Source organism: Rhinatrema bivittatum, chromosome 7 (assembly GCF_901001135.1).
Source record: "Rhinatrema bivittatum chromosome 7, aRhiBiv1.1, whole genome shotgun sequence".
Lineage (NCBI taxonomy): Eukaryota > Metazoa > Chordata > Amphibia > Gymnophiona > Rhinatrematidae > Rhinatrema > Rhinatrema bivittatum.
In genome coordinates, this window is record NC_042621.1 from 243,631,492 (window position 1) to 243,658,971 (window position 27,480).

Below are 27,480 nucleotides of genomic sequence, written 5' to 3' on the forward strand. Positions count from 1 at the left end.
AAATATTTTGCAGATTATTGAATATAGATTTGGAGTTAAATTTTCAGTAAGGTCTGCCAAAATATGCAAATACCAGAAAACCTGCACAGAACAAGGTGATTTTAAAACACAAGGTACTTGTGTACATTGAGTTTGAAAAATGGATTGTTATGCAGGTAAATGTGTGCACATTTACTTAGGAAATTAAAATAGGGGTGTAAAATTAGGCATAGCAGCAGCATTATCTACACAAATACTTTTAGAAAATATAAAGTTTTAAGTGTAGGAGAAGTGGCCTAGTGGTTAGAGCAGCTGGCTGAAAACCAGCGTTCAAATCCAGCGGCAGCTCCTTGGGCAAGTGACTTAGTTAAAAACTTGGGAGTGAATTTTCAAAGGAATTATGCATACAAAAGTAGCATGTATCATACCAGTTTTCAAAAGCCCATTCACACTTGTAAAATTTAGTTTTATATGCATAAATCCTTTTGAAAATTAAGCTCTGTGATTATAAACCCTCTGGGACAGGGAAATATCTAATGTACCTGAATATAAACTGCTTTGAAGTGCCTGAAAGGCACAATAGCAATTAAATAAATACATACATATACATAAACCTAGAACACCTCTTTTTTAAGTGGAGAAGTTTGTATAGGTTATAAAAGTCCACTTAGTTGCATATGGTTGACTTACTTAGGTTAATTCTAATTTTACCCACGTAGCAGGAGGTTAAGAGATCTGTCTACTAAGCCACATTACAGTTAACGTGCCTGGTCTGTATTATGGCTACACTAATGCCACTAAAGTGATATTAGGATCCCTAAAACAGCCATTTAAAAAAAATCCAATCACATTATTTTGTAACATGGCTGCCAATTTAAATCTACAAATACGGTGGAAAAGAGTTCATTTTAGCAGTATTTTCAAAGGTGCATTAAATTTACCTTTTACCGGGTTGGCACACCTGCAGGTAACTTATGGGGGGTAGCAGTGTTCTGGGCCTCCCCTCCCCACTCCCCAAGTCAAGCACCTCCTTGATAAACCATCTCCAAGTCAAATACCTCTCAATCTACTCCCACACTCCCCCCCCCCCCCCAGTACTCAGTCCCAACATTCACATAACCTTCTCCATCTATGGAATCTATTTGAACAGTGACTTGATATTTACTTCACCTTCCCATAATCCATAATCCATCTCTCCCCCAGAACCAACAAGGGAGGCAGCAAGAAGAGGAGAAATGTGATCTATATGATTCCTGTTGCTTGTCAGCCCTCATCTAAATGATGCATTTGCTGCCTCGTAGTTGGACCTGCACATACCTTGCCATCATCACTGGATCAGCACAGCCTATAGGGGACAACACAGGCTGAGGCCATGTTAAAATGGCTGTGATAATTTAATGCAGTCTTTCTAATATAGCTGCAATCAGCATCTCATTAAGGCTGTGGGTGATATGTAAGATTGCAGTATAATGTGCATTTCCTGCCAGCTTTACTGTGGTGTATCTTTTTGTGGAACACCCAAATAAAGACTAATTTGCATTTGAATATAAATGACAATACTGAACTTGATTTTATATGAAAACAAAAAAAAGCATAAGGGATCTTTTTTAAAGAAACTTCTAAGCCCAATGTGTTTGTAGTTTAGAATCAAAGTGAACTTCCTCTGAAGTAGACATCACCTTGCTGAAATACTCTTAAGTGTTGGATTGGTGCACCTAGTGGGGTGGTTCTTGCATTTGTTTAAAAATGAATTAGTTGTTTCACTGGATCTTTTTGCCTTTTTTTGAAAATGGACACTTTATTGAATTGGTTAGAAAATGTTGGCAAATGATATGCATGTTCGCACTTTAGTTATCTAATGCATTTTGTACACATACTTATGATACCAACAAATAATATAAGGAATTTTTGTTTTTTCATAAGCGTATGGGCTATATAGCCAATTACCATCCACTTTCCTCATCAGCATACCTTACAAAAATCCTTGAAGCTACAGTATTATACCAACTTACAGTATTCATCGACTCAAATGATGTCCTTGATCAATATCAATTTGGTTTTTGGAGGCATCATAGCACTAAAATCCTTTTACTATCCAGTTTTGATACAATCAAATGAGGCTTTGATCATGGAACATCATTTGGGCTTGTACTCTTGGATATCTCTGCAGCATTTAATACGATTGACCATACCATATTGTTGTCAAGGCTAAAATCCTTGGGAATATCTGGCACTGTGCTATCTTGGTTTACTTCTTTTTTATCACATAGATTTCAACAGAATAAAGTTGGTTTTCCCATTGATAGCAGGATTGAATTAGCCATGCTGTATGGAACATCCTCTGTCGGCCTCTAGACGGAGCTTCTCTCAGTGATTACAGAGCTTTGGCTCTGTGCGGCTGCGCGTATCTTCCTGCGAAAATCATTTTCTTCTCCTCAGTCTGTTTTTTTCCGTACTGCCAGTTGCACGCAGAGATCTTCTCTCTCTCCTTCTCCTTGGAGTTTTAAAAAACAAAACAAAATAGCACTTTTCAGTGCTAGGATGGCACACAAACCACTTGGCTTTTAATATTGTCAGTGCGGTAAAATTATGTCCATCACCGATGGGCATAACTTCTGCTATATTTGCCTGGGCCCTGAGCATGACCAGTCCAACTGTCGACACTGTGGTCGGATGTCACCCAGGGCCCAAAGGCAATGCGCAGAGAAGATCGTGCTTCTGAGAGATGAAGCTGAGTCCTATGCTTCAGTTTCGGAGCGCCACTCTTCACATTCTTCCCCAGGACCAAAGATGTGTAGACCAGTGAAAGAAAAAAGGTCTTATTCTCTGGGACCTCAAAGTAAGAAGCAAAAGGTTCCAAAGCCCCCATTGCTTTCCGCCCCCCCCCCCCCCCCCCGCGCCCCGCAAAGCCATCGGGTGTCAAGTGAGGTGCTGCTGGCTGTGCCGCTGCCCATGAATCACAACCTGGAGGTGAATGTGCCAAGGAGTGCACCGCATCAACACAGGACCGATGCTCCACGTCATAGAGAGCAACAGTACACAATAAGCAACCAAATGTCCTCTACAAGATCGGACATTTGGTTGCTTATTGTGTACTGTTGCTCTCACAGCTTTATTAAGCAACCTTCCTTGCTGTTTTTTTAGTCCCACGTCATAGAGAGCCAGCACGAATGTCTAAGCCCACCAATCCCGAGGCATGATGTGCTCATGCGTCGAAGTGTACATTGATGCACTCCGCTGCTCACCAGACATCGGCACAACCTAATGACATCTCATCGGAAGCAGCGGCACACACAGCACAGATGACACATGCGTAAGACCCGGTGCTGCAGGGGGACCCTGAACGACGCAAGCCTGCACGATTTAAGGCTGCGTCCATGAAGAAACCAGGACTATATCCCCAATCTGTATTTACTACCAGGAAATGCGTGACATGGGGTTCTTGGATGTAGTAATGCCCCCTGGATTCTCCTTTGTTGGGGAGCTCCTCTAAAGCATGAGGAAGAGTATCGCCGACCTTTCCGCCATCTCACATAGAAAGCGAGATTCACCCCAGCTTCAAAAACCTTTATTAAAGAGGCACAGGCCAAAAGCATCCACCGCCAAGCTCCTATCACTGGAATTGTCTTTACATGAGGACTCCTCTCCTTGACCGCGGGATTTTCAGGGACAGGGAGGATCACGCCCAACGCCATCGCCACAACCAAGCTTGGAACCCCCTAACTCCCCACAGTCTTCACTAGGATATTCCACGGACATCCCATCCGATCCCCCTGAGGAACCCCCAGAGCCATCGTCGCCATCCGAGAACCTCTCTTACTCTAAGTTTGTAGAGAAAATAGGGTCTCTGCTCAAGGTGGAAACTAAGAAGGTACCAGACCCTAGAGCAGAGGTCCTGGGCATCCTTAAGAGTTTTGAGGTCCCGTCTGAGCCTACAGCACTCCATTCCAATGCAGTCTTGGATGCAGTGATGGAAAAAACCTGGGAACCTCCTTTTTGAGGGTCTTCCTGCTTCTAGGAAAATAGACCTAAAATTTCAAATGAGGAAATCACCGTACTTTAGTGTGGTACAGTTGCCACATGCCTCCATTATAGTAGAGATGGCCATGAAGAAGGCGAAGAAATCCAGACTACATTCTAACGAGCCACCTGGAAAGGCAACTACTACCTAGATGAGTTTGGAAGGAAAGCCTTCCAGGCAGCCATGTTAAACGCAAAAATCCAACAACACCAGTTCTACATTACTCAATATCTCTACGAGTATTTGCAATTGCTCATACCCCGCCTTCAGAGTGAATCCGGGGACAGAGCACCTCCTCATCCTTTCAGAGACATGGAGGAAGGATTATGTCACCTCTTACGGACAGTGTATGAAGCATTTGGGACTTCGGCCCATACATTAGCAGTGGCTATAGGAGTACATAGAATGACCTGCTTAAGAACAAGTGCCATCTGGAAGGATATTCACAAAATGTTAGCCGATCTTCCATGCAAGGGAGATAATCTTTTCAGAGACAAGCTAAGGGAGGCACTCGCAGCTAAAAGAGCAGAATGTAGCAGTTCAATCCCTGGCTTCTCCCTTGGATGAATCATCTACATCCAGGCGGTATTACTCCAGTTACCAAAGACCCAACTACCAACGACGTCCGATTCGGCCATTTACCCCTTACCGAACACAAACTTTTTCACAATCCAGGCCACAAGCACAACCAGTGCCCCTCAGAAATAGATCTAGAGCACAATGCCAACAGAGATTACCGTCGGCTAACTCACAGAAGCCGCCACAGAGATTTTGAGAATAGCCAAGCCACTGCTACCACTGTATGTGGGAGGCTGGATAGCCCATTTTTCCGATTTTTGGGAAGCAATCACATCAGACCATTGGGTTTTAAACATCATATGTAAAGGCTATCAGTTAAAATTCAAAAAGACCCCACCATTTCTGCACCTTACACCTTTTTTGCAGAACCTTGCCCAGATTCCACTTCTACAGGAGGACGTGCCCTCTCTTCTACAGCAGCAAGCCATTCAGGTGGTGCCTGTTCACAAACACAACATGAGGTTTTACTCCCAATATTTCCTCATACCAAAGAAATCAAGGGGTCTCCGCCCAATCCCTCATCAAATTAATTCCAAGAGAAAAGTTCAAGATAAGAACATGCCATACTGGGTCAGACCATGGGTTCATCAAGCCCAGCATCCTGTTTCCAACAGTGGCCAATCCAGGCCATAAGAACCTGGCAAGTACCCAAAAATTAAGTCTATTCCATGTTAATGTTGCTAGTAATAGCAGTGGCTATTTTCTAAGTCAACTTAATTAATAGCATAAGAACATAAGAACATGCCATACTGGGTCAGACCAAGGGTCCATCAAGCCCAGCATCCTGTTTCAGTGGCCAATCCAGGCCATAAGAACCTGGCAAGTACCCAAAAACGAAGTCCATTTCATGTTACTGTTGCTAGTAATAGCAGTGCCTATTTTCTAAGTCAACTTAATCAATAGCAGGTAATGGACTTCTCCTCCAAGAACTTATCCAATCCTTTTTTTAAACACAGCTATAACTGCACTAACCACATCCGCTGGCAACAAATTCCAGAGTTTAATTGTGCGTTGAGTGAAAAAGAACTTTCTCTGATTAGTTTTAAATGTGCCACATGTTAACTTCATGGAGTGCCCCCTAGTCTTTCTATTATCTGAAAGAGTAAATAACCGATTCACATCTACCTGTTCTAGACCTTTCATGATTTTAAACACCTCTATCATATCCCCCCTCAGTCGTCTCTTCTCCAAGCTGAAAAGTCCTAACCTCTTTAGTCTTTCCTCATACTGGAGATGTTCCATTCCCCTTATCATTTTGGTCGCACTTCTCTGTACCTTCTCCATCGCAATTATATCTTTTTTGAGATGCGGCAACCAGAATTATACACAGTATTCAAGGTGCGGTCTCACCATGGAGCGAAACAGAGGCATTATGACATTTTCTGTTTTATTCACCATTCCCTTTCTAATAATTCCCAACATTCTGTTTGCTTTTTTGACTGCCGCAGCACACTGAACCGGCGATTTCAATGTGTTATCCACTAAGAACATAAGAACATAAGAAATTGCCATGCTGGGTCAGACCAAGGGTCCATCAAGCCCAGCATCCTGTTTCCAACAGAGGCCAAACCAGGCCACAAGAACCTGGCAATTACCCAAACACCTAGAAGATCCCATGCTACTGATGCAATTAATAGCAGTGGCTATTCCCTAAGTAAACTTGATTAATAGCAGTTAATGGACTTCTCTTCCAAAAACTTATCCGAACCTTTTTTGAACCCAGCTACACTAACTGCACTAACCACATCCTCTGGCAACAAATTCCAGAGCTTTATTGTGCGTTGAGTGAAAAAGAATTTTCTCCGATTAGTCTTAAATGTGCTACTTGCTAACTTCATGGAATGCCCCCTAGTCCTTCTATTATTCGAAAGTGTAAATAACCGAGTCACATCTACTCGTTCAAGACCTCTCATGATCTTAAAGACCTCTATTATATCCCCCCTCAGCCGTCTCTTCTCCAAGCTGAAAAGCCCTAACCTCTTCAGCCTTTCCTCATAGGGGAGCTGTTCCATCCCCTTTATCATTTTGGTTGCCCTTCTCTGTACCTTCTCCTTTGCAACTATATCTTTTTTGAGATACGGCGACCAGAATTGTACACAATATTCAAGGTGTGGTCTCACCATGGAGCGATATAGAGGCATTATGACATTTTCCATTTTATTAACCATTCCCTTCCTAATAATTCCTAACATTCTATTTGCTTTTTTGACTGCTGCAGCACACTGAGCCGACGATTTCAATGTATTATCTACTATGACACCTAGATCTCTTTCTTGGGTGGTAGCTCCTAATATGGAACCTAACATCGTGTAACTACAGCAAGGGTTATTTTTCCCTATATGCAACACCTTGCACTTGTCCACATTAAATTTCATCTGCCATTTGGATGCCCAATCTTCCAGTCTTGCAAGGTCCTCCTGTAATGTATCACAGTCTGCTTGTGATTTAACTACTCTGAATAATTTTGTATCATCCGCAAATTTGATAACGTCACTCGTCGTATTCCTTTCCAGATCATTGATATATATATTGAAAAGCACCGGTCCAAGTACAGATCCCTGAGGCACTCCACTGTTTACCCTTTTCCACTGAGAAAATTGACCATTTAGTCCTACTCTCTGTTTCCTGTCTTTTAACCAGTTTGTAATCCACGAAAGGACATCGCCTCCTATCCCATGACTTTTTAGTTTTCGTAGAAGACTCTCATGAGGGACTTTGTCAAACGCCTTCTGAAAATCCAAATACACTACATCTACCGGTTCACCTTTATCCACATGTTTATTAACCCCTTCAAAAAAATGAAGCAGGTTTGTTAGGCAAGACTTCCTATGGGTAAATCCATGTTGACTGTGTTCCATTAAATCATGTCTTTCTATATTCTCTACAATTTTGATCTTGATGATATTTTCCACTATTTTTCCCGGCACTGAAGTTAGGCTCACTGGTCTATAGTTACCCGGATCACCCCTGGAGCCTTTTTTAAATATTGGGGTTACATTGGCCACCCTCCAGTCTTCAGGTACAATGGATGATTTTAATAATAGGTTACAAATTTTAACTAATAGGTCAGAAATTTCATTTTTTAGTTCCTTTAGTACCCTAGGATGCATACCATCCAGTCCAGGTGACTTGCTACTCTTTAGTTTGTCAATCTGGCCTACTACATCTTCCAGGTTGACAGTGATTTCATTCAGTTCTGACTCATCACCCCTGAAAACCAACTCCGGAACTGGTATCTTCCCAACATCCTCATTAGTAAACACGGAAGCAAAGAATTCATTTAGTCTTTCTGTAATGGCAGTATCTTCCCTAAGAGCCCCTTTAACCCCCTCGGTCATCTAATGGTCCAACCGACTCCCTCACAGGTTTCTTGCTTTGGATATATTTAAAAAAGCTTTTATTATGAGTTTTTGCCTCTATGGCCAACTTCATTTCAAATTCTCTCTTCGCTTGTTTTATCAATGTTTTACACTTAACTTGACAATGCTTATGTTTTATCCTATTTTCTTCAGATGGATCCTTCTTCCAATTTTTGAAGGATGATTTTTTGGCTAAAATAGCCTTTTTCACCTCACCTTTTAACCATGACGGTAATCGTTTTGCCTTCCTTCCACCTTTCTTAATGCGTGGAATACATATGGACTATGCCTCTAGGATTGTATTTTTAAACAATGTCTAAGCCTGTTGAACACTGTGACGCCTAGATCTCTTTCTTGGGTGGTAGCACCTAATATGGAACCTAACATTGTGTAACTATAGTATGGGTTATTTTTCCCTATATGCATCACCTTGTACTCATCCACATAAAATTTCATCTGCCATTTCGATGCCCAATTTTCCAGTGTCACAAGGTCTTATTTATCACAATCTGTTTGTGATTTAACTACTCTGAACAATTTTGTATCATCTGCAAATTTGATTACCTCACTCATCGTATTTCTTTCCAGATCATTTCTAAATATATTGAAAAGTAAGGGTCCCAATACAGATCCCCGAGGCACTCCACTGCCCATTCCCTTCCACTGAGAAAATTGTCCATTTAATCCTATTCTCTGTTTCCTGTCTTTTAGCCAGTTTGTAATCCACAAAAGGTCATCGCCACCTATCCCATGACTTTTTACTTTTCCTGGAAACCTTTCATGAGGAACTTTGTCAAACGCCATCTGAAAATCCAAGTACACTACATCTACCGGTTCACCTTTATCCACATGTTTATTAACCCCTTCAAAAAAGTGAAGCAGATTTGTGAGACAAGACTTACCTTGGGTAAAGCCATGCTGACTTTGTTCCATTAAACCATGTCTATATGTTCTGTGATTTTGATGTTTAGAACACTTTCCATTATTTTTCCTGGCACTGAGGTCAGGCTAACCGGTCTGTAGTTTCCCAGATCGCCCCTTGGAACCCTTTTAAATATCGGGGTTACATTAGCTATCCTCCAGTCTTCAGGTACAATGGATGATTTTAATGATAGGTTACAAATTTTTACTAATAGGTCTAAAATTTCATTTTTTAGTTCCTTCAGAACTCTGGGGTGTATACCATCTGGTCCAGGTGATTTACTACTCTTCAGTTTGTCAATCAGGCCTACCACATCTTCTAGGTTCCCCGTGATTTGATTCAGTCCATCTGAATCATTACCCATGAAAACCTTCTCCAGTACAGGTAACTCCCCAACATCCTCGTCAGTAAACACCGAAGCAAAGAAATCGTTTAATCTTTCCGCGATGGACTTATCTTCTCTAAGTACCCCTTTAACCCCTCGATCATCTAACGGTCCAGCTGACTCCCTCACAGGCTTTCTGCTTCGGATATATTTTAAAAAGGTTTTACTGTGCGTTTTTGCCTCTACGGCCAACTTGTTTTCAAATTCTCTCTTAGCCTGTCTTATCAATGTCTTACATTTAACTTGCCAATGCTTATGGATTATCCTATTTTCTTTTGTTGGATCCAATTTTTGAATGAAAATTTTTTGGCTAAAATAACTTTTCACCTCCCCTTTTAACCATGCCGGTAATCGTTTTGCCTTCTTTCCACCTTTTTTAATGTGTGGAATACATCTGGACTGTGCTTCTAGGATGGTATTTTTTTTAACAATGACCACACCTCTTGCACACTTTTTACCTTTGTAGCTGCTCCTTTCAGTTTTTTTCTAACAATTTTTCTCATTTTATCAAAGTTTCCCTTTTGAAAGTTTAGCACGAGAGCCGTGGATTTGCTTACTGTCCCCCTTCCAGCCATTAATTCAAATTTGATCATATTATGATCACTATTGCCAAGTGGCCCCACCACTGTTACCTCTCTCACCAAATCCTGTGCTCCACTGAGAATTTGTTCTCTTTGCTCTTGTTTGTTTCGTATCTTTTTCTCACCCCTTGTTTCATGTAAACCGGCATGATGTGGTTTCTAATCATGAATGCCGGTATAGAAAAACGTTAAATAAATAAATAAATAAATAAATAAATTTGATCTAAAATTGCTCCCTCTCTTGTTGGTTCCTAAACCAATTGCTCCATAAAAATGTAATTTATTCCATTTAGGAACGTTATATCTCTAGCATGTACCGATGATACATTTACCCAGTCATTATTGGGGTAATTCTGCGACGCAGAAGAATGATTGAGACGTCAGGTCCATTTTGAATCGGCAAAACACTCCCATGTTGATATCCATCTAAATGCCCTTGAGGAAGCTTTAATAAGCGAAACATCGGCCGTGTTGGGCGTTTTTGTATACAACACTTTGAGAGAACGCCAGCTACTTCTTACCTTCACGTCAATTATGGAGTGAATTACATAAGTCTTTTTGACTAATTTTTAAAGAAAAAGAAAAAAACATATAAAAAATAGTTTCATACAAAAATAATAAAATAGTTGTTCAAGTGATGGTGAATGATTAGAGGTCCGGTTGGATTCGGGATTGAATCACAACGTCTGGCTTGCTGACACCGTCACTATAGGTAATATTTTGAATTAAAGTTTGATTCCCCTTTTTTGTTTACAGTTCTCCTATGGGGTTACTGTGTTGACTCTCCTTGATATATTTTTTTGGTAATTGAAGTCTCCCATTATTACCGCACTACCAATTTGGTTAGCTTCCCTAATTTCTCTTAGCATTTCACTGTCAATCTCACCATCTTGACCAGGTGCACGGTAGTATACTCCTATCACTATAGTCTTCCCCGACACACAAGGGATTTCTACCCATAAAGATTTGATTGTGCATTTAGTCTCATGCAGGATGTTTATCCTGTTGGACTCTATGCCATCCCGGACATAAAGCGCCACACTGCCTCCCGGGTGCTCCTCTCTGTCATTGCGATATAATTTGTACCCCGGTATGGCACTGTCCCATTGGTTGTCCTCCTTCCACCATGTCTCTGAGATGCCAGTTAAGTCTATGTCATCATTCACTGCTATACATTCTAATTCTCCCATCTTACTTCTTAGACTTCTGGCATTAGCAAACATTTCAAAGTTTGTTTTTTGTTTGTATTTTCATTCTGCTTTTTAATTGATAGGGATAAGTTAGAATTTTTTAGCTCAGGTGAGTTTTTAGTTACAGGCACTTGGACTACTTTTCTTATTATTGGAATCTCACTGTCGGGATGCCCTAATTCTAATGCATCATTAGTATCCTTTGAAGATACCTCTCTCCAAACCATGCGCTGCTGAGCGACTGTCGGCTTTCCCCTTTGTTCTAGTTTAAAAGCTGCTCTGTCTCCTTTTTAAAGGTTAGCACCAGCAGTCTGGTTCCATCCTGGTTAAGGTGGAGCCCATCCCTTCGGAAGAGACTCCCCCTTCCCCAAAAGGTTTCCCCAGTTCCTAACAAAACTGAATCCCTCTTCCTTGCACAAATTGAGACTCCGGAGCTTTGCCTGTCTCTGGTGACCTGCGTGTGGAACAGGGAGCATTTCAGAGAATGCTACCCTGGAGGTTCTGGATTTAAGCTTTCTACCTAAGAGCCTAAATTTGGCTTCCAGAACCTCCCTCCCACATTTTCCTATGTCTTTGGTGCCCACATGTACCATGACAGCCAGCTTCTCCCAGCACTGTCTAAAATCCCATCTAGGTGACGTGTGAGGTCCGCCACCTTCGCTCCAGGTAGGCATTTTACCAGGCAATCCTCACGCCCACCAGCCACCCAGCTGTCTACATTCCTAATAATCGAATCACTAACTATGATGGCTGACCTAACCCTTCCCTCCTGGGCAGTAGGCCTTGGGGAGATATTCTCGGTGTGAAAGGACAGTGCATCACCTGGAGAGCAGGTCCTTGCTACAGGATCCTTTCCTGCTGCACACAGGACCTCCCTAAAATCCATTCTACCCTTCTTTTCACTCAACGACTAGATGTGCTCGATAGATCTCAAGGATGCATACTGATGCATCATGCCTCATGGCGTTACCTAAGTTTTCAGGTCAATGGATGTCACTACCAATACAAGGTGCTCCCCCTTTGATCTATCTTCCACCCTGAGAGTCTTTACCAAGTGTTTAGCAGTAGCAGTGGCCCACCTTTGGCAACTGGGAATCCAACTATTCCCTTATCTGGAAGATTGGCTTCTGGTAGCCTCAGAAGTGAATTCTCTAAAAGATCACTTGACACAGACAATACATTGGAGAATCTGGGCTTCCTAATAAACTATGAGAAATCACACCTCCAGCCCACACAGCTTCTGCAATTTATTGGAGCAAAAACCGACAGTTACAGGGAGGGCTTATATTCCAGTGGACAGAATGAAAATCATTAAATCGTTAGCACTCGTCCATCTGCCCACCAAGTTTTAACCCTCCTATGTCACATGACGGTGGCAATCTATGTAGTACCACATACCAGACTCCAAATGAGGTGCCTGTAATGGGGATTAAAGTCACAATGGACTCAGTTCACTCAGCCGCTACACATCAAAGAGAAGCTAATGAATGCAATGTGCATAGACTTAACATGGTGGCTACTCCCGCACAAACTCTCCATGAGAGTACTCTTCTGCAGCCCAATGCATCAGATAGTTCTGACCACAGATGCTTCAATGATGGGCTAGGGGGCACACCTGGGCCGACTAAAAATGCAAGGACTGTGATCCCCGTCAGAGGCCAGTTATCAAATAAATTTGCTGGAGCTAAGAGTGATTCGAAATGCCCTTCTGACCTTCTCAAACCAAGTTGCAGGGAAACGTGTCTTGATACACACGGACAATCAAGTAGCCATGTTTTATATAAACAAGGAAAGAGGATCAGGTTCCTAGCCTCTTTGCAAAGAAGTGATCCGGATCCTTGAATGGGCAGAGTCATATACCTTCTCCCTGCAAGAGATTTATCTTCTGGGAGTGGCCAACCTCACAGCCACTCCCGGAAGCACTCCCTCACAGCCATCCGTCTCAGCAGGGTGTTCCAGCTACATGAATGGTCGCTAAATCAGAGCATGGTGGACGACCTCTTCGAGATCTAAGGTCTTCCCCACATGGATCTTTTCACCATGGAACACAACAGAAAGCTTTAGACATTCTGTTTCGTATATCCACTTGAGAAAGATTCATGCAGGATGCATTCCTCATCCCGTAGACAGGGGTTCTTCTATATGGTTACCCTCTGATTCCTCTCATCTCCAAAACTATACAAAAATGCATCAGTGATGTTGTGGATCTAATACTCGTTGCTCCGGCGTGCCTGTGACTATCTGGTTCGTCTATCCATAGCTCCTCCTATCTAGTTGGGAGACAGTGTGAATCTGCTAATGCAGGAGGGAGGAACATTACTACACCCCATGCATTCTTCACTTCATCTCACAGCATGGAGAATGAAAGGACAGTATTGAACCATCTGCATTTGTCAGCAGGGGTTGAGGACATCCTTATATCATCACGAAAGTCTTCTACCAGAAAAGATTATCAAGGAAAATGGTACTGATATTCGAATTGGTCAGGCAAAAGAAATAAATCCATTCTCCTGCTCGCCAGAAATTTTGCTAGAGTTCCGTCATACTCTCTACCAGTCTGGCTTGGCAACAGCCTCCATCGGGGTTCATGTGAGTGCTATTGCGGCATATCATCACCCACACAATGGGCTTCCAATATTGAACCATCCCCTAATTTCTTGTTTCATGAAAGGGATCTTGAGACTAAGACCGCCAGTAACAAGCCAGCGGTCCCTTGGTATCTTAACAATGCTAGAGCAAATAATGCTCCCACCCTTTAAACCGATGGACAGTAGTCACATAAAGTACCTAACCTGGAAAGTAGTATTCCTGGTTGCTGTGACTTCTCCCAGGAGGGTCAGTGAGCTTCAAGCCCTTGTTCATTATGAGCCATATTTACAATTTTTTCATGACAAGGTTACCTTATGAACCCACCCCTCCTTCTTACGGAAGATGGTATCGCCTTTTCACCTCAACCAAACCATTACCTTGCCAACCTTCTTCCCAAGGCCACACAGCAATGACAGAGAACATCTCCTCCATACCTTAGACTGTAAGAGGGCCTTAGCGTACTATAAACAAAGGCCACATTCTTCTAACAGATCTTCTCAGCTCTTTCAATGCAAACGCCCCTGGCCGACCAGTGGCAAAAAGGACTTTATCGAGCTGGATATCACAATGCATTCATTTTTGTTACATAAAAAGGTCAGCAACTCTCCCAGTAAAGGCCTGAGCGCACCAAGTTCGAGCAGTTGCCACTTCATTAGCACTTCTTCACAAGGTGCCGTTACTAGACATTTGCATCTCTACACACCTTCACATCCCACTACTGTCTGGATCAGCAAACTGCTTCCAATGCAGCACTGGGTTCAGTGGTGTTGTCTATTTCAGTAAGAAAATGAGACTGTTCACCTCGTAAGCGGGTTGTGCATACAAAGTTTTCCATATCTGACATGTCAGTTAAGCAATGGAAGAACCAAGGGAACACCATTGTTGGACTGTGCTTAGAGCATCAGTTGGCCTTAATCTGGCCCTGTATAGGAGGTCATTTTCAAAAAGATTTGCATCCTTAAATCCGGATTTGACATAAGTACGTACGATTTGCCATACTGGGTCAGAACAAAAGCACATCAAGCCCAGTTTCCTGTTTCCAACAGTGGTCAATCCAGGTCATAAGTACCTGGCAAGATCCCAAGGGGTAGATACATTGCTTGCTGCTTATCCCAGGGATAAGAAGTGGATTTCTGCAACTCCCCCTTAATAATGGTGTATGGACTTTTTAAAATGCACTAATAGCTTTCACCACACTCTCTGGCATCGAATTCTAAAGCTTAATTATGCATCGAGTAAAAAAATATTTTCTCTGATTAGTTTTCAGTATATCACCTAGTTTAACATGCTATTGAAAATTGCTACAATAAATGCTATTGAATTGTCAATAGGTTTTACACACGTAAGTGCACTTTAAGCGCAGACATGGGCTTTTGAAAATTGCTATGACATATGCTACTTTTACACATGTAAATCCTTTGGAAAATTACCCCATTAAGCCTAACTTTCAAATCTATTCACAGTGCTGCATTTGTGCATGTAAATGGATACATGGAAATTTATACTCATATTTTATAAACTATGCAGCAAGGGCTGCACATTTAAAAAAATGCCACATAGTTCTGCTCCAATAATATGTGCATATATGTTTCAGGATGTGTGAATATTTTCAATGAAAATGCATTCTCTTTCTACCTATTTCATAAACATACACACGTATATTTTATGTCTGAAAAAAATATAGCATGTATGCATAATAACATCGATCTATAGGTAGAGGCAGGTATTTTATAAAGCATGCACATATATTGTTTTGATTATACATGCGTGTGCCCTTGAACTCACCAGTCCATCTCCAGTTCACTGAGCATCTCTAGCACTTCACCCCGAACCACCTGTACACACAGGTCTCCCACCCAAAAATTGCAACCAACAGACAAGTCCAATTTCACTTGCACTAGTCAATTAGTAAATCTAAAATTGTACAAATAAGTTTGATAATTTATTCTTGTATACCTTATAAAATAGCAACTTACATGCGTACTTCTTTACACTGTACTGGAATGCTCCTACGCCTCCCCTTTTTTTGTGCCAGTAAAATGTGCATGCAAAACTGAAATACACTCATTTTTTATGTTTATAAAATAGCATATACGCTAAAACATGCTACTTAGGGCAAATATGCTATTTTTCTGCACTAAACCTCTTTGAAAATTTACAGGGGAATTTTAAATCCCTGTCGTGCGCCAATACTGGGAGATATGTGTGTGGCTGGGCTGCGCAAGTGCCGAGCACATTTTCAGAACAGCCTGGCCACGAGTGTAGCTCCCAGAACACGCAGAAGTGCCGAACTTTTAAAAAGTGGTGGGCCAGGGGAGGGCCAAGGTAGGGGCCAGCTGGGATAGCGCCATTAGGCACTGTCCCGGTGAAGCACGTGCCGGGAACTTACTGCTTCTCCGTCGAGCAGGTAAGTTCTAAAACAAAAAATATTCGGGTAGGTAGGTGGGGTTTAGGGGTCGGGGAGGAGAGGAGAGGAGAGGAGAGAAGAGAGGAACAGGGAGGAAGGGTAGGTAGTGGGTTAGGGAAGTTCCCTCCCAGTCTGCTTCTTTATTGGAGACGACTGAGTGGGAACTGGGGAAAGGCATAGTTGCGTTGGCACATGTTTATTACAAAATCCCCCCCTTGCACACGCAGGCCAGCACCTGGGCACGCATGCGCACACATGAATCAGATTTTATAACAAGGCACGCGGAGACATGTGCATGTTATAAAATCGGCGCATCCATGTGTGCGTGCCGGGAACCACGCTCTTTTAAAATGTACCTCTTACTCAAAAAACCTAGTTTTACACATGTAAATCAGCTTTTGAAAATTACTTAAGGAGCTGTACATGTAAAAGTAGGTGCACATGTATTTTTACATGTACAAAAAAGAAAGAGATTTTCCTGGGAATGGAGTTGGGGCTGGGAAACCATTTACGAGCATACTTCCAATATTCGAAAATATGCTGTGTGTAAATTGTCTGGATGGCAGATTAAGATGAAAAGGCCCATCTAGTCTTCTCTGCAACAATTTTATGTGCATTTACCCAAAGTAGATCAAATTCCCACATGGAACCCACCCTTGATTACATTGAGGCCCCGTTTCAACTGCCACTCGGTGCAGGTTTCCCCATGCCATCCAAGAAGCACAATGCAGCCATATAAGAACATAAGAACATGCCATACTGGGTCAGACCAAGGGTCCATCAAGCCCAGCATCCTGTTTCCAACAGTGGCCAATCCAGGCCATAAGAACCTGGCAAGTGCCCAAAAACTAAGTCTATTCCATGTTACCATTGCTAGTAATAGCAGTGGTTATTATCTAAGTCAACTTAATTAATAGCAGGTAATGGACTTCTTCTCCAAGAACTTATCCAATCCTTTTTTAAACACAGCTATACTAACTGCACTAACCATATGTTCTGGCAACAAATTCCAGAGTTTAATTGTGCATTGAGTGAAAAAGAACTTTCTCCGATTAGTTTTAAATGTGCCACATGCTAACTTCATGCAGTGCCCCCTATCATTGCTGCCCTGGGCTGCAACTGTTGATCAGTGAAAACTGCATTGTTCCCTCATTTCCATTCTCTTGCCACCAAGGATATTAGCTCATGCTTTCTTGAAGTCTGTCATCAATGAATGTCCTAGGGGACATTGTTCCTGAATCTACCCATTTGGTGTTTCATATGGTGACTCCTAGTTCTTCTGCTTCCATTCCATTGAAAAAAGCTTGGCATCCTGTGCATAATAGAGATGTGCATTCGTTTATGACGAATTAGGCAATTTCAACGAAATTGCCTAATTCGTCGTGGTTCGGGGTCCCCGCCCCCCCAAAACAGATTTTCCCCGAACTACGAGAAAAATTTGTTTTTCGGGTTTGTACGGGGGGAGGGGCACATTTTATTTTTTTAAATAAAAAAACACCCCAAGCATTAAAATTTACAATAATACATTAAATACAACCCCCCCCCCCCATCATTCCGATCCCTCGCCAAGACTTACTAACATCCCTAGTGGTCCAGCGGGTTCCCACGAGCGATTTGTCCCTCTGTGCCATCGGGCTGTGTGGCCTGCCTCGCATCACAATGGCGCCAATAGCCTTTGACCTACTATGTCACAGGGGCTACCAGTGCCATTGGTCAGCCCCTGTCACATGGCCATCAGCGCCATCTTGTGCTCTTACCATGTGACAGGGGCTGACCAATGGCACCGGTAGCCCCTGTGACATAGTATGGGCAAAGGCTATCGGCGCCATTTTGATTACTGGCAGCCGAGGCCCGAGTGCAGGAGATTGCTCCTGGACCCCCGCTGGGGTCCGGGAGCGATCTCGCCGTTGGCTCCTGTCACATGGTAGGAGCACAAGATGGCGCCGACCATCCATTGCTCCATCCAATGTGGGATGGTAGGTGCATCTTGAATTTTTTAAGCTATATTTTATATTGCAATCTTATTTACTTACACTGGTTCTGCTTGCAAGAAAAGGTACCATGACTAAACAAATAAAAAGGAATATTTGAGAAACACCTACAGTTTGAGCCACTTCCAAGTCAATATGGTAATGAATATCTAAACTGGTAAATATTACATAATTCCTAGTAAGGAACTTTTATAAAACAGCTATTAACTCAATAAGTATGCTAACATGGCAATGTCTGACAATAATTCTTTATTTCGTAGGAAATAATACTGAAACGAGCAGCTGATATTGCTGAAGCGTTATATAGTGTGCCGCGCAATCACAATCAGATCCCCTCTCTTGCCAACACTCCCTCTCACAGTGGCATGATGGGAGTTAACTCATTCAGCAGCCAACTAGCAGTTAATGTTTCAGAGACATCACAAGCTAATGACCAAGGTATGTGGATATGCAAGATGTTAATCCCTTAAGCTTGTCAGTGTACTCGGTTAATATGTAATAGTGCAGACACTGAATTTTTTCACAAATTGTTGGTTATATTTCTCTAATATTGCTAAATTATATTTTTAGTCCGTATATAAATATAAATGAGCTGTTTTATTCTGTTTTCCTTTGAATAAATTTAAAACTCCACATTATTAGTTCTTTGTTATCAATGAATGAATGAATGAATGAATATTGAATACCAACACACAGTGCTATAAATTGCAGTAATGTTCTTGCACAACTTCTGAATATATGCAAACACACTCATTTTTCTATGTTTTTTTTTATGTGGACTTCCTAAAACTAGCCTGGATATTTCTCCTCCCACCAAGCCAGTCAGGTTTTCAGGATACTCACAATGAATATGCATAAATAAAATTTCCATATACTGGATCTCCAGTGTATGCAAATATATCTCATATACATTCATTGTAGATATCCTACAAATCTAATTGACTTGGAGGAAGGAGGACTGACTGGTATCACCAGGACAGGTTTGTTAAATGCTACTTTATGGGGCCCAATATACTGAAGTTCTAACATCAGCCGTTAACTCATGTTAATGCAGTGTTTATCACATTTCTCACAGGACAAGCAGGATGGTAGTCCTCACATATGGGTGACATCATCAGGATGGAGCCCAATCACGGAAAACTTCTGTCAAAGTTTCCAGAACTTTGACTGGCCCCTACTGGGCATGCCCAGCATGGCACTAACCCTGCAGCCAGCAGGGGTCCCCCTTCAGTCTTCTTTTTTCCATGCAGCAGTAGCCTCGCGGTTTAGGAGCTCTGAAGAGATTCCTGACAGGAATTTTCCTCACGGAGTTAATTAAACTTAAATTGCCCCACAGGGGTCCCTCCTCTAACTTTTCTCAGGCCGCGATACTCCGGTAAGTTTTTCACCATTTTTCGTCGATTACCATCGAGTTTGGCCCTCGTGGCCTACTGGCCGTCGACCGTACTATGGCTCGATTTTTCTATGGCCATGGCGTTGGGGTTTCGTCGGTGCCCGGACTGTACTCGCATCATGTCTATCACAGACCCTCATGGAGTCTGTGTAATGTGTTTAGGCCGTGAGCATGATGACCTGTCTTGCACCAAATGTGCCCTCATGACACCAAAAGGTCACAAAGCCAGAATGGAGAAGATGGGACTCCTTTTCCGTGCTCACACCCCAACGCCGTCCATTGCATCGACGTCATCGGAACCGGCACCGTCGAAGTCGCACCAGCATCGACAACCATCCAGTGACTGCCCGCCATCGATGTCGTCACGGCCATCGACTCCTGTTTCTCCCCCTCAAGATCGAGGGGATCGTAGGGAGAAACATCGCCACCGGCATCGTAAGTCTCGGACCATCGAGGGAGCGAAATCATTGACCGAGCTACCGTCCGAGCCACAATCGAAGAAGCCCCGTCCATGAACGGCACTGACCAATCCTGCGACCGGGACATCGAGGCAACCCTCATCCGATCGGGGTTTGGGAGTCGCGATTCCGCCTGTAAAGGTGGTCCCTCCGACTGTGCCTCAGTCTCCCTCTTCCATCACGGAGCCGGGACTGATTGCCCTAGGTCTCCGAGAAGAACTGGACTGGCTGGTCCAGGAGGCCATTGACAAGGCGATGCAACGACTCCAGGTTCCTCCGGCACCGAGAGTGGAACCGGTCACCGACCCAATTCCAGCAGCACTGGCACCGCTGCTATCCCGGATGGAAGCGCTCATGACTGCCCTTCCACCGGTGATTCCTGGATCTCCGATGGCTCCGGTGCGCTCCCTGATGGCAGCTTCATCGGGAGGAGAAACACCGTTCCACATTCCTCCTTCGGGGGTATTGCCTCAGCCATCGATGCCATGTCGTCCCTTGCCACCGATTCATTCATCGGGAGCGATACGCACATCGGCGCCATCGATGCCTTCGATGCCGGCACCAATACCCCCCAGGGTGTCCACGGTGCCCCCGGTGATTCCTTCGATTTTCTCTGAGCCTCAGCCGGGCCCTTCAGGTATTCAACCCCCTTCTCGTCCTACAGGTCAGCCTGCTGATCCTTATGACACCTGGGGTGATGATACTTCCACAGACACTGATGACTTACCTTCACCTCCCTCTCCTACTGAAAGTAGAAAGCGTTCTCCTCCAGAGGACCTTTCTTTCATTAACTTTGTGAAGGAAATGTCAGAATTGGTCCCTTTTCAGCTTCAGACGGAGCAAGATGATAGGCACCAGATGATGGAGCTTCTCCAGTTCCTGGATGCCCCTAAAGTGATCACTTCTATTCCCATTCATCAAGTTCTTCTTGACCTCCTTAAAAAGAACTGGGAAAACCCTGGATCCATTGCCCCAGTACATAGAAAGGCTGACTACCACTCAGTTGTGGTAGAATCAGCTCAGAAGAAAGCAAAAAGGACGAAGCCTCACTCCTCTACCCCTCCTGTCAAGGAACACAAGTTCCTAGACAATATTGGTCGACGAGTGTTCCAAGGGGCCATGCTCATCTCCAGAATTGCTTTTTACCAGCTGTACATGACCCAATACAACAGGGTCATTTTCAAGCAAATACAGGACTTCTCTGAAACCCTGCCTGACCAATTCCAAGAACATCTTCAAATCCTTGTCAACAAGGGGTTTGAGGCTGGAAAGCATGAGAGAAGAACAGTTTACGATATCTCCGACACCTCCACTAGAGTGTCTGTAACTGCCATTTTGGCAAGACGCTGGGCCTGGCTCAAGTCTTCTGACCTTCGCCCAGAAGTACAAGACAGGCTCTCTGACCTGCCCTGTATAGGAGATAATCTGTTCGGTGAACAGATTCAGTAAATAGTGGTTGAATTAAAGGACCATCATGAGACCCTCAAACAGCTCTCATCGATACCTTCTGACTTCCCTTCTAGACAACCCTTCAAGAAGGACTCTAAGAAGTCATTCTTCCACCCAAGGAAGTACTATCCTCCACCAACAAGGTCCCGAGTTACAAGGCCTTATCAAAAATCTCAGCCTCGCCAGCCACGGAAGCAAAAGCCACAAGCAGCTCCCCAGCCGGGGCCTGCTTCAGGTTTTTGACTTTCCCTTGGAGAGCAGCAGCCTGATTCCTCTGCCAAGCATACCAGTGGGAGGTCGATTGTGCCACTTTCACGGCATGTGGCAATCAAACACAACCGACCAATGGGTGCTAGCAATCATTGCTCAGGGTTACCACCTGAACTTTCTTGCTCTTCCACTGGAATCACCACCTCTACAAGTGTGGAGAGTAACCGACTACTCTGTCCTTCTGGAGCAGGTTTCCCTTCTTCTCCAGTTAAGGGCAATAGAACCCATTCCTCTTTCGTAAAAAGGCCTAGGGTTCTATTCCCGGTTCTTTTTGATCCCAAAAAAATCCGGGGGGCTTCGTCCAATTCTGGACCTATGTGCCCTCAACAAGTACCTCCAGTGGGAAAAGTTCAAGATGGTAACCTTGGGCTCGCTTCTACCTCTTCTACAAAGAGGAGACTGGCTCTGCTCTCTGGACCTCCAGGACGCATACACCCAACATTGTGATAGCTCCAGCTCATCGCAAGTACCTCAGGTTTTTAGTAGGCCCAAGGCACTATCAATACCGGGTGCTTCCATTCGGCCTAGCATCGGCACCACGAGTCTTTACCAAATGTCTCGTAGTTGCGCAGCCTTTCTCAGGAAAGAAGGTGTTCACGTCTACCCCTATCTAGACGACTGGTTAATCAGGGCCCCAACCCAGCAAGCCGCTCGATCGTCCCTGGATTTGACCCTACACACTCTAATTTCTCTAAGATTTCTCGTCAATTATGAGAAATCCTATTTAGTCCCATCTCAAACCTTGTCGTTCATTGGGGCAGACTTGGACACCTTATAGGGAAAAGCCTTTCTACCTCAGCAACGGGTGCAAACCCTCGTGTCCCTCGCTCACCAGTTGCAGTCTCAGTATACAGCAACAGCTCGGCAATTCCTAGTCCTTCTCGGACACATGGAGTCCTCAGTCCATCTCACACCATTGGCCCGCCTGGCCATGAGAGTTATGCATTGGACTCTGAGGTCACAATGGATTCAAGCGACTCAACCTCTGTCAACCATTGTCCACATCACCGACGCACTCCGTCTGTCTCTTGCCTGGTGGAAAGATCAGAACAATCTCCTCCAGGGACTGCCTTTTCACCTACCAGATCCTCAACTCATTCTCATCACTGACGCTTCCAACCTCGGGTGGGGAGCTCATGTGAACGATCTACAGTCACAAGGATTTTGGTCTCCAGAGGAAGCCAAACACCAGATAAATTTCCTGGAGCTTCGAGCAATGCGATATGCTCTCAGAGCTTTTCAGGATTGCCTATCAAATCATGTCATCCTGATTCAGACGGACAACCAGGTGGCCATGTGGTACATCAACAAGCAGGGAGGCACAGGCTCCTTCCTTCTGTGTCAGGAAGCTGCGCAGATTTGGGCAGAAGCGCTCTCCCACTCGATGTACCTCAGGGCCACCTATTTGCCGGGAGTGCACAATGTCTTGGCAGACAAACTGAGTCGTGTCTTCCAGCCGCACGAGTGGTCTCTCAATCCCTCGGTAGCGACCTCTCTCTTCCAGCAATGGGGTCATCCCCAAATAGACCTCTTTGCGTCCCCTCAGAATCACAAAGTGGACAATTACTGCTCCCTCATTCGGAGCGAGCGCTCTCAGCCCAGAGATGCATTCTCCCTCTCGTGGGCAGCCGGTCTGCTTTATGCATTCCCTCCACTTCCTCTTCTCTCGAAGACTCTCGTGAAGCTCCGTCAGGACAAGGGAACCATGATCCTGATAGCACCTCACTGGCCACGCCAAGTGTGGTTTCCCATACTCCAGGATCTCTCCATCCGCAGGCACATTCCCTTGGGAACGCACCCGCTTCTGCTCACTCAGAACGACGGATGTCTACACCATCCCAATCTTCAGGCCTTGTCCCTGACGGCATGGATGTTGAAAGGTTAATCCTTCAACCACTTAACCTTTCAGATTCGGTTTCTTGTGTCCTGATTGCTTCACAGAAGCCTTCCACAAGAAAGTCTTATTCCTATAAATGGAAAAGGTATACATCATGGTGTTCTTAGCAATCCCTTGATCCTTTTTCCTGTCCAATCCCAAGGTTTTTGGACTATCTCTGGCATCTGTCAGAGTCAGGTCTAAAGACCTCTTCCATCAGAATGCATGTCAGTGCGGTAGCCATTTTCCATAAAGGTGTCGGGGATGTCCCTATATCGGTACAACCCCTCGTAACACGTTTTCTTAAAGGCTTGCTCCATATCAAGCCACCTTTATATCCTCCGGCCCCTTCTTGGGACCTTAATCTGGTTCTCGGGCGGCTCATGAAACCACCATTTGAACCTCTTCACTCCTGTGACCTAAAACATCTCACATGGAAAGTGATTTTCCTTTTGGCTATCACTTCAGCTCGCAGGGTTAGTGAGTTACAGGCCCTAGTTACCTATCCGCCTTACACTAAACTCCTGCAGGACCGGGCGGTACTCCACACTCACCCTAAGTTTTTGCCTAAGGTAGTATCGGAGTTTCACATTAATCAATCCATCATACTACCTATCTTCTTTCCCAGGCCCCACTCCAACCCAGGGGAACAGGCGCTGCATACCCTTGACTGTAAACGGGCTCTAGCGTTCTACCTAGACCGTACAGTTGCCCACAGGAAGAGCACTCAGTTATTCGTCTCTTTCCATCCTAACAAATTAGGGCAACCTGTGGATAAGCAGACTCTCTCCTCCTGGTTGGCGGACTGCATATCTTTTTGCTATCAGCAAGCAGGCATTCCTTTCCAAGACCGTGTTAAAGCACACTCTGTAGGGGTCATGGCGACTTCAGTAGCACACCTACGATTGGTGCCGCTTCTTGACATTTGCAGGGCTGCCACCTGGAGTTCTCTCCACACTTTCGTAGCCCACTATTGCTTGGACAAAGCCGGAAGACAGGATTCCATCTTCAGCCAATCTGTCCTGCTTAACCTATTTCCAACGTGATGTACCAACACCCTTTCGCCTGCCCGGTGGGGTTCAGGATGTCCTCTACCAAATTCCACCCCAGTTGTGCCTGTTGCACGCCGTTGGGTATCTTTGGTGCATGTTCGGACATCCTCAGCTCGGTACTCACCCATATGTGAGGACTACCATCCTGCTTGTCCTGTGAGAAAGCAAGTGTTGCTTTCCTGCAACAGGTGTTCTCACAGGACAGCAGGATGTTAGTCCTCACGAAACCCGCCCGCCGCCCCGCGGTGTTGGGTTCATAACGTTTTGTTGTTTTATTTTTCGGCACTGCCTGTAGCTATCAAATAAGACTGAAGGGGGGCCCCTGCTGGCTGCAGGGTTAGTGCCATGCTGGGCATGCCCAGTAGAGGCCAGTCAAAGTTCTGGAAACTTTGACAGAAGTTTTCCGTGATTGGGCTCCATCCTGATGATGTCACCCATATGTGAGGACTAACATCCTGCTGTCCTGTGAGAACACCTGTTACAGGTAAGCAACACTTGCTATATTATTGGCTGATATTAATGACATACAAATGAGGCAGAAAGTAAAGTGCACATGTACTTTACCTACAGATACTACTGCAAAAACTTAGACCTCTCTGAGGTGTACTACATTAATAGGTCTGTGAAGCAGTTTGCACACATACTTCTTCACAGAGTAAATAGGTAATGAGCTATTTTGTATAGTTTTGCATCTCATTACCTCATCATAGCTTTTTGCATTAAAACTCTTCCAAGCTAATTTACGTACATTAAAAGTGCTGACACACAAATTACATTACGTACCCTAACAGCACTTTTAACACGTTAACACTTACAAAAGCATTAATACACTTTAGTATATTGGTCTCTATATTCTAATATACTAGTATATATACATATATATAAGCTACATATTTTGCATTTTAATCGTATGCTTGGTGATATAGGGCCTAAATGTCATTGTGCCCAAAAACATTTAAGGTGCTTCTACTATTATTACTACAGACTTTATATGGTATTAATGAATTCCTCTTATTTTAAAGTTTTTATTTACTTAATTACTTAGTAGAATGTGTTAAAAACAAGCTTGTTAGGCTCATTTAGCACTACTTTTGGTCTATATGAATATGAAGTTGATTGCCCAAATTAATGAGATCAAATACAGGCAAGTCCTTCATTATATAGAATACTGATTCTGTGTTTTTCTAATTATATTTTGAAACTTATTTCAGGCTATATGCCTCATGAAATCCTCTTCGCCTAGTAGTTGCTTACATTTTAGTAGACAAGTATTGCACTTTGAAACGGTACTAGACTATATGTTCTGTATAGAAATATCAATCACAGAAATGAAGACCCCAAAACAGCCTTTTAAAGTTAAATCACTGCAACAAACAAGTTGTTTCCTGTCAGCGATGGCATTTGAAGGTCTAGAAAGGTTGAAAGTTCATCTAGCATGTTGGTACAAACCAGGAATCAAGCCTGTTGATAATTGCTACTAAAGACAAATGTGAAGGAAACTGACACAATTGGATCGAAGAGAGCTTTTGTTGGCTGTCTGAGCTAGAAGGAGAGACAACATAGTGTGCTCACAGATGATTTAAGTAGGGTTGGTGTGATAAGGTTATCTTAAACTACAATAGTTGATAGGGCTGTAACAGTCACCCTGGAGTAAAGCAGTGTGATCAATAAAAGAAAGTGTGTAACATATGATGTAGATTCAAGGGGAAAAATAAAAGCATATATTATGAATGATAATAACGATCTGTTTTTGGGGGGGGTTGGGGGTGGGGATTCTAACAGTAGGCTACAGTCGCAACACAAGCAGTGTTTCTCCACGAGGATATGTTCCCAGCAGTACTCCCCAGCAGTCCAATTACAACACAGTCAGCAATAGCATGAATGGATATGGAAATACTGGTATGCCCAATTTAGGAGTACCTGGCTCACCTGGATTTCTTAATGGCTCCTCCGCTAACTCTCCTTATGGCAGTAAGTGTCTGTTTTTCATGAAAGATATTTATACAGATTCATATTTTCTACAATTGCTTGCATTATTTGAGTAACTGTGACATATGCTACTGGATAAAAGGATGGGTGACTCTGGAGGCTGGACATAAAAAAAGGAATGCCATAAATCTATCTGTATGTGCCATAATGTGATCACATAACATTTGGAGTGCATAATTTGTAAAGGAAGTCCAACACAAAAGAGTTTCCCTGTTATCCAGAGAGTGGCCAAGCCAGGACATTTATTTACTTTTTTCTTTTGTTTTCTCAATTTTAAGAGGCAAGGCCTTATTACTCTCTTCTTCCATGTTTTGCCGTGCAAAAACCTCAGTCTGAGTCCTGATTATTTTTGCTTTATTGCAGTAGTACCGTCAAGCCCTACCATGGCAGCCTCTTCGGTCACCCTCCCTTCAAACTGTAGCAGTACACACGGCATTTTCTCATTCTCACCTGCCAATGTCATCTCTGCAGTGAAACAAAAGAGCGCCTTTGCTCCCGTTGTCAGGCCCCAAGCTTCTCCTCCACCATCTTGCACCAGTGCAAATGGAAATGGACTTCAAGGTGAGCTGGATATCCTTCATTTTTATGTGTATTGCAGGTTTTTAAATATATGCACTTAAATCATAAACGTCCATCAAATTTACAAAAACTCTAACATTTGACATGAGAATGAAATACCAATTCCAAAGTTCTCCAGTCTTTAGTGTATTGCACAGTAGATGCGCATACATTGTGGGGAAAAAAAATCAATTACCAACAGTACCAAAAGAATGTAAGGAAATCCTTGCTTGATCTTAATTGTTGCATTAGAGAACATTTAGCTATATTATAAGCAGGATCCCTTTAAGTTTCATACAATACACTTTTAACTAACTTTGCATCCATGCATATTTGATGTATACTTTACATGCCCCTTCCCTGTCATTTAATCATTCTCTGCACTCATTGCTGTTAAGGACTTTGCTGTACAGTCTAGTATGGTAATATCCT

The 27,480-nt window shown here is 43.5% G+C and overlaps 1 protein-coding gene across 5 annotated transcripts in view; it reads left to right on the top strand.

Annotated features, from left to right (window-relative positions):
* Positions 1-27,480, top strand: part of LOC115095816 (transcription factor COE3) — a 343,530-nt gene that overhangs the window by 300,793 nt on the left and 15,257 nt on the right. For 2 of the 5 annotated variants that reach the window (XM_029610002.1, XM_029610001.1), the window contains exons 13-15: positions 18,264-18,441; positions 26,284-26,472; positions 26,854-27,051. In XM_029610002.1, coding sequence (XP_029465862.1) covers positions 18,264-18,441; positions 26,284-26,472; positions 26,854-27,051 — 565 coding nt within the window. The remainder of the gene's footprint in view (positions 1-18,263; positions 18,442-26,283; positions 26,473-26,853; positions 27,052-27,480) is intronic. The other 3 variants (XM_029610004.1, XM_029610003.1, XM_029610005.1) reach the window with 2 other exon arrangements.